The following is an 8698-nucleotide window of genomic DNA, read 5'->3' as shown; positions in this document are numbered from 1 at the left end:
CATCTAGCCTGCACAGTCTCAATCCAATGTGTTACCCATCTTGCCAACATCTCCAGCAGCCAGTAGACCTGCTCCAGCTCAAATTCCTTGTCCTTGGCCCTCACCTCAAGCACTCACAGACACTCAACAATGTTCACTGTTGACCACTTGCATGGGTATTTGACCTCCAGAGTTTCCACAGCTGATGGAGTGTTGCCCTGGGCCATCACTTCAACATCTCCAGGTTCATCCAGTAAACTGGTCATGGTCACAAAAAATGGTTCAATCTCAACTTGTGGTTCATCAATCAGAAATGACACTTGAGGATCATCAACAGCAACTGGTGAGGGCTTGAATGAAGGTCCAGGCATTGGAGTGGCTCTGCCAAAAAAGAGATGGGGTGTTGGTGAAGGATTACAAGGTGAAGGGGCTGGATCTGGTGAAGGCAAGCATGTGGGGGTCAGATCAGGCTGCTGTTTTCAAGCTGGAATTTTTAGAGTAAGCTTCTTGGCAGGCTCGGTCACAGATTCTGCTGGGGCCAACTTTGAGGTCATAAATGATTTGACTTGTTTGTGGGATGGCCCTGCCTCCCCAATGGTACTGGAGTTCTTTCACTGAAGGTGGTGTCAACTTGTTCCCTTGTGGAATTTTGCCTGTGCAGTACTCACCTTTCTCCCTATGCCTCAAGAGCACAAGCACTTGTGTTTTGCCTTCCTGCACCATTTGCAGGATGCCTCTGGCTCCCTGACACACATGAAGTTCACCTGGGCACATGTCTCACAGGGCTCATTGTCCCCAGCTGCATGAGGTCCCTTTGTGGATGGACCTGGTTTGCCATTGCCCTTGTCATTGTCAATGTCATCAGCCAGCTCATCCTCCTTGCTGGTGGCTTGCAGAGTTTTTGTTGAAGTCAGCATGTGTGCTTGGAGTTGTCAAGGATGTAGAGCACACCTTCTGCTTCCCTTTTTTCTTGCTTGCACTACCAGGGCCCTCCCCTGTTGAGCATGCAACTCCTCTTGATGGGTTTCCTTTGGTATCTTCTGGTGTGCAGTCTTGGCCCTCACCTCTTGCTGCTTGGCCCCAGGTGCACATGGATGGTGCCTTGGCTAACCTCTTGGCCTCCAACCATGCTCTCTCCTCTACCTGCTCCTGGTAGTCCTCAAAAAGGTCATTGATGTTGAACCTACACTGCCCTTCTGGCTGCTGGAGATCTGCTATTGCTATTGCTGTGGGGATTGCCTCATTTTTCTGTATCGCAGATTCTTCAGTCATGTCACATAGGTTGGCATTGTGCACCTTAAGGATAGAGATCTTGTTCTCATTGACATACTTCCACCATGAGTAGATCCCAGCCTGGGGATTGGTCAGCACATTGTGTTGCATGGGTCTCTAGTGCACTCACCCAGGTCTGGTCCCAGTCCTCTGCCCACTCATATATTGCCTCCAAGCTCTCTTCAGGCTGTGGTGCTGTGTTGATTAGCACCCTAACATGCCTTAACACTGCTGACAGTGAGGTGATGGCCTGGTCCCTCATGCTGCAAACTGGTTGCACATTGTGGATTGAGTAGGCTTGCATGGCGAAGGTTGGGTATGGGCTTGGTGGTGGATGTGGGTGTAGCTGGGGCATGGATGTTTGACAAGTGGTGAGACACCTTCTGAGCACATTTAAATTCCACAGGGCCATCTCATACAATGCAGAATTTCCCTCTGCATGAGGCAGAATTCTGACCATGCACCATCATTGTTACATAACATCTGCTGATGTTCCATGCTTGTCTCTGTCATGTCTCAGTTCAGTCTGACTGAGGATGGTCAGCATTCAAAGTCCCTGGGAGGTGTAGGGAGCTGTATACTCCCTGAGGCTGGAACAGGAATCTGTCACTTAATTCCACAGGCCTCTATGACAAACCCATTTCAGAATTTTTCCCACTTGTGTCCTCATGTTTCCTCCTGACCCCTGTCACCTTCAGAGTTTCTACCAACCTTCAGCATGTCACCCAGTCATCAAAACACTGATCCAGAAAGTCCACATTCGCACAGAGTCACCTGGAATTCAGCAGCTGTGCCACCACTCAGCCATGTCACCAGTCATCCATGCCACTTACCTCTAATAAACTCCAGTTTCCCCTGTTGCCCTAAATTCTGCAAGCTGGACTTTGTGCCAGTACACTACACTCTGCCCTCCTGTGCCACTCAGCTCCACCTCCCACTTGTATGCATACTCTCATTCTGTTGGAAGATACCCCTTACCATTGTCCTGTTCTTACTCTTGTCTACTACCCACTGGACTATTTCATGTGCATCTGTACTTTGCTGATGTCTGACATCCTTTCCTTTATTTTCTGGTCTTTTAGTTTCTCCACCCCACCTTACTCCAACTCATACCTACTTCCCTTGTACTATATAATTCCACCATGATGTTGGAAATATACCACCCATCTTTTGGAGTCACTATCCAAGTCATTTGTGTGTCTAAGTGTTCAAAGTGTCTGCCATGTACTCTGCATCTACTGTGTCTTCTGTGTTTCTGTGTCTCACCTCCATGTCTCATGAGTCTTGGAATTACTTCTTCATGCCAAGGTTGTAACTTGGAATTTTGTATACAAGTCTACTCATTCCCAATTCACCTACATCTCTGTGGAATTAAATTCTGTGCCCCATATTTGACTCCTCAATCAACCCTACCACTGTATTCTACATCTCCTTCCTACTCAGCACCCCTTGGGTCAAGCCTAGGGATTGCCCTACAGCTTTCCCCCCAGCAGATGTGCATAGTCTTTCCCCAGATCTTGACTCTGAAGGAAGCAATATGGGTTACCTAATCTCCTGTCCTGCCCTTGTAGCTTCTTGACTCCCAGGGTCTTGTGATTTTGCATGTCAGGATCTTGTACTTCTGTGCAACTGCAGGATAAATTATATTTGTTTTGGTGCCCAAGTCAAGAATGGTTTGGATGGTAGTGTTTTTGTGATCAACAAGGTAAGCAAAACCAGTGATAGAAGTGATTGACATATCTTGTTCATAATCATACACTTTCTCAGTTCCTATCTTAACCTCTACTTTCTGCAACACTATAGGCTCTCTTCCTGATGCTACACCAGGAGAGCCTTTCAAAAATCTGGGTTTCCTTTTGGTCCCCCATCATCTGTAGGTTCATCATTCTCCCCACTGTATTTATCTTCCAGTTCTTGGTCTTTTTCATCTTCTGGTTCTTTTTCAAATTCCTCAAGCATTGCTAGGATGTGAGTGCAGAACTTCTGGGCTGAGGAAGACCTATTGTTTGTTGCAGATGAGGGGCACTTTGATTTCATGTGCCCTGTCTTACTACATCCATAACAGGTAGGAGCTTTGCTCTGTGATCAGACCTTTGACTTCTGATCAACATCCATAGTGTAAGGGTCTCAATACAGGGTCTTTGGAGGTGAATGGGACTTTGATCTGTGAGAAGATTGTTCTTGTGTCCAAAGATAGGAGTGGTCTTGGTAGATTGCCTTTCCAGAGAAGACCTTGAGTGTAGCCATCACTGCATGAGCCATGGTTGCTTGGCAGATCCAGTCTTTGATGGTGTCTGGCTTGGGGCCAGCCATAAGGATCCATTTGTTAATCTCCTCATTAAGGCCTTTGCCAAAGAAGCCTGCTGCAGTCAAATCTTCAGTAGGTATCTGGGCCTTGTTGAGGCAGTTGCAGAAGTTGGTGATGTACTTGTCAAGGGAATGGTCTCCTTGTTGGATGGTGGAGAGGTAAATTAAGGTGGTAGATTTTGCATCTCCTACTTGGAAGGTTTCTTTGAGTTTTGCAACAAACTTGTCCCAACCATTGAATATTCTGAGATCCCCAAGTGCAGTAGTGTTTTCATTGACATAGGCTTCTGCAAAGGCACAAGCCAAGCCACTCCCCATGTATGAGAGGGCAAATGTGATCTTTGACTGATCTTCATAGTAGATATGTTCATTGGTGGCAAGGTAGAGCTTGACACTGCTTAACCAGGCAGAAAAGTCCTGGTGAGCTCCAGTATACATGAAGGGCTTGTTGAGGCCAATTTCCTTCAGCCCCCCTCCCTTAGAGTTGTGTTCCTTTCTTTTCCCCTCAGAACCTCAGGAGGGGCCCTTAGGCCTTACCACATCTCTGCCAAAGAGGATTTTGTAGAATTCAGCAGCCATTTTGGCTGTTACCCTACTTTGTCTGTTAAATGGGTCCTGGATGTTTAGTCCAGAGGTAGTTTGTGCAAGTTCTTCTGCCATCAGGTTGGTAGAAGTCAGTAAGTATATGTCAGTAGACAAAGAGGATGAGCAGTCCACTGGTCCAGCTGTCCCTTGATGTTGGGTTTCAATATCTGAGCCAAAAGGTTTCAGGTCTTGATAAGAAGTAAAATTTACTGGTGAGGTCAATTCTGCCACTTGCCCAAGTTGGGGCCTTACAGGCAGGTCTTCAAGACCTATATGAAGGTTTGGAGTTTGCACTGAAGGATGACAAATAAGGGGTTTTGCTTGGAGAACCTCTTTTCCTTTGCATGATGGTATGGGAGGTTTAAACAAAGAGGCTGCTGATGGAGGCCTCTTACTTCCTTCTTCTTGGTGTGAAGACATGTTGATGAGGAGGAAGGTTAATGCCAAGAGTTAGGGGCTAGCTCACTGGTTAACACTGGTGGTTCCTGAGGTAGTGGCATGAGTTCCTATCTTGGCAGTGCAAGTCATAGTGAGTCACTGCACAGCAGGACTACACATATAACCACATCTGCAGAGCAGGAGGGACCAGGGGTAGACATATTATGTAGGAAGGGTAACTGCATATATATGATGTGCAGGGGTAAATGAGTACCAGGGGTACACATGTCACATGACTGCATGGATCAGGGCCACCAGTGGATCATGGAAGGAAGGGTGAACAGATGCAGTCTGGCTATAGTACAATGTGGGGTAAACAGGGGTGAGGGCATGAAAGGAAACATACAGAACATGAGGTCAACTGTCTAAGCAGTGGCTTGTGGGTGACAGAACATCATCACTTGAAAGTGTGACAAGCATGAAATGTATTGTACAAAGTCTAGAAAGGAAAGAATGTGAGCATAGCATAACACAGAGCCTGCTAGCAACATGAGACTGACATAGTATGACCAGGTACTACCTCTGTATGATACATACCATATGATCTTTTTGGTGCAAATCTACTGACTCATATCTGGCCACATTGAGTCATGCCCTCATTGACTTTGCTCAATATCAGTGCATGTGACCTGGTGTGACATGATATTACTTAGTGGTATCAGGCCATATTCACACTGGCACTGTGCTGCCTGCTTGAAAATGATGTGGTATGATATTGTGTGACATTGTATTACATTCTACTGGGTGGGGGACTAATACATGTGACTTGGTTTGGATGCAGGGGATGCTATGCTAGAGTACAATATGTGTGTCTGAAGTGTAGAAATATCTGTAGGCTACCTCAGTAGTGAACATACTACTGATATATTGGATATACCTGTAGGCTACTACAGGATGTCAGTATAGTAGAATACTTGTAATATGAATGGACTTACCCTCAGTAGTGAACAAACTACTGAGGGAATACTAGTAGGAAATACTACAAGTATGTGCGCTTTTTGTGCTTATGTAAGCACACTAGCATCGCACCTAAGTACCAACAAACAGTGGCACTTTATGTTCCAACATGAAGGGGCATACAATGCAGACACATGGTGTCACACACCAAAGGTGTTTGTTGGCAGTCATCAATCTCTTTGAGATGTGACATGCACAGCCTCCCCCTTCCAGTGCACTTACTCAGTTGCTGACAATGTTTGACTCATACTTTGAAGTTCTGACTGTCCTTGACTTGCTTTTTGGCTTACTTATCCTTACCAATGCTCACCAATGCTTTCTAAGATGATTACCCATCACTTACATTCCTTACTTATCACTTACCAATCACTTACCAAGTGTTTGCACCTTGTTTTCCATAGGCAATGCTCTTGTACTGTATATAAGTCACTGTACTTAGATAGCTAAAAAAAGAAGACATCAGAGAGCCCCTCTTGCTCACATTTCATCATCACTCAGTAAATCATTCATCAGCTTTGATAGTTGAGACTTTATTAAGGGTCTAGCTATCATCTACTTCATCTATTATTGTCTCTCATCAATCAGCTTTGCTCCAAGTCCTCCCTGAGCTCAGAACATTGAATTAAGTCATCATCTATCCTTCTGTAGGCTGATAGCAGTCTACCCCATTGCAATCTCTCACATTCCTGCTCCTTTGTCAGGAGCACCCAAAATCCTCAGCACTCATCTTTGAGTTTTGTAGCTCACAAAAAACTGCCCAAATAGAAGGTTCCACCAGCTAGGTACTGCATAGGCACACCACCACTTGCTCTTATTGTCTTTTGTGTTGGTTTTGGTTGGTTTTCACCACTGAACCACACTTTGACTCACAATGGGCAGATGATGGTGCTCCAAATAATTGAATAGTAGGCAGAATTGGTGATGCCAATGTGACACAATCAAGATAAGTCAAATAATAAGCCATATCAATGATTCCAGTGGATGGAAATAATGATGTGATGTGATGTGGTTTGATGTGATGTGATTTCATGTGAAGTGGGTCTCAATACAAAAAAGTGCCTAGGTATGCAGAATACCTTGCTCAATGATGGACTTGGTCCAGGTATTCTTTGCAACCTAATGATGTATTAGAGTGCTTTTCTGGCATGTTCATCACTTACAAGCTCTTTGGCTTCATTGTTGTAATCACCTTGTTTACAAGGTCACTCCAGCCCAAAATTGAGACACTTTTTTTGACATCTGCACATGTGCCCTTCAAACAACTCCATGCAGCAAATGCCACCAGCCATGAGTACTGTATTGTACACATGCTCATGTATGTACCTGCATGTAATCATCTGTATACACCTGCCAAGCACTCTGTCATTTGCCACCACTGCTTTGTGTCAACATCCAATTTTTCCAAACATTCATCCTCTCTCCACAAGTATTTGCTCAGGTGCTGTTTGAAAAGTTGTACACTGAAGTCTCTTAGCAGGCAGATTGTCTCATGTCCTTAGCTACAAGACAGTGCCACATATGTGTTGAATGGGGTAATTTGTCCAGTGGGAGGCATGCTGATGTCCACAACACAGTGTTCAAGAGTTTGCACTTGGGCACAATAATCTGTGAAAGCATATGCTGGCATTATGGGCAACTGCACTTGCAAGATTGTGGATTGTTTCCCCCCTGTGGTGGTGACAGTGAACATTCTACAGATAGGCATCACTAACAGTACTCCACTGTGCAGTCCTGGCAGTGTACTGGCTTTGGTACATTTCATTTCCATGAGCACAAACAGAGGTGGATATTGCAGCTGAATGATGTTGTTGCCAGGACTCCTGACACTCTCCCTCAAGTCAAGAACAATATCAACCACTAACCTTGTGCTCCATTTTCCATGTCAAGATCTGTTGCCACATTGAAAGTCACCATCACCTCCATACTGATGGCCAGCTCCACTTCATCTGATAACCCACCTCATTCTAGTCAATTCTGACCATGGCCTCTTTTCAGGTTCACAGCTACTGGGTGGATGAATGTTTTCCAAGGACAAAGTGTGGACTCCATCTCCATACTAAACAATGTATGTTTGCACTTCTCCTGCTTCTATGGGATGATGCCACTGGTGATTGGAGTTGAGTGCCATCACTACCACAGTTGCCTGGCCTATTGGTGTGTAGTTGGACTACAGTGGGTTCTCACCATGGAGTAGATTGGCACTGTTGCAGGTGGGAAGTGGCTTCATCAGGCCCACTATCTTCACAGCACTCAGCACTGCTCCTGGTCTCTAGGCTCAGATTCTGTCATTTCCCTGTGTAATGCCAATAAGAAGTGAAGTCCTTTTAATGGTGGCACAACAAGAAGGATTCTTAGCTCTACTTGAGTTTTCCAGACAATAGTGTCTTATTTTGAGGTAGGATGTCAATTCCTTGGAAGTAAGGGCACTGCATAGGTGTGAGGTTGACTGCTGTTGTGAATGTGTAATGTATGTGTACTATATCATCATGCATGTGGGCCATGCTATGGGTACATAAATCAATTGGTTGCACATCTCTTTCATGTGGCACATGCTGTGAGGGCAGCACTCCAGCAGGGTAAACAAGGTGCCTGCTGGTGGCACTGGCCATGTTCTAGTTCTACATATTGTCAGTAAAAATAGTTGACATAGAAAGTGAGTTTATTTACTTCACATGTGGCTGGCATTAGAGTCTTATCCCAGTACAAAGGGAGATCTTCCTTCTGTCTGTTGGGGTTGATTTTCTTCAACCATTGTAGCATACACAAATTCTTGTTGAGTACATTAACATATACAAAGCATGCCACTGTGCATTCATTACCATCCATTCTTCATGCCCAGTGGCTGTAGAGTCTTCTTTGTCTTGGTTGTTGAGTCACTTGCACCAGTTTTGCAATCATTGGATGCAGCAGTGAACATGCTATCAGAAGGGCTTCATTTGTCAAGTCATGAGCTCTCCACAATGGGAGGGACAGGCAATATGTTGACCTTCCCTGCAGCCATTGCAAGTAAACTCCTGCAAGGATGCTTCTTGGCTCTGCTCCACATGACACCCTGACTGAGACCCTGAAATACTTTTCAGGACTCTTCATAGCAGCCAGTGAAAGCAGGGCCCATCACAAATAAAAGCAATGTATAGTAGCATCTTACTGAGCCACAAGC

The 8698-nt window shown here is 45.1% G+C and overlaps 1 protein-coding gene across 1 annotated transcript; it reads right to left on the bottom strand.

Moving 5' to 3' along the window:
* Positions 1-444: 444 nt before the first annotated feature.
* F5J12DRAFT_894769 (uncharacterized protein) lies at positions 445-1606 on the bottom strand (the record flags this gene model as incomplete). Its single annotated transcript, XM_051747771.1, has 5 exons — positions 445-593; positions 648-693; positions 744-857; positions 931-1332; positions 1382-1606. The coding sequence occupies 5 exons, from the start codon at positions 1604-1606 to the stop codon at positions 445-447; spliced, it is 936 nt and encodes a 311-aa protein (XP_051597917.1).
* Between the last annotated feature and the right edge of the window lie 7092 nt (positions 1607-8698).

This window comes from Pisolithus orientalis (assembly GCF_024613125.1).
Source record: "Pisolithus orientalis strain OTSU chromosome Unknown F5J12scaffold_25, whole genome shotgun sequence".
Taxonomy (NCBI): Eukaryota; Fungi; Basidiomycota; class Agaricomycetes; order Boletales; family Pisolithaceae; genus Pisolithus; species Pisolithus orientalis.
Note: the sequence above shows the minus strand (reverse complement) of the source record. Positions and strands in the feature narration are given on the sequence as shown.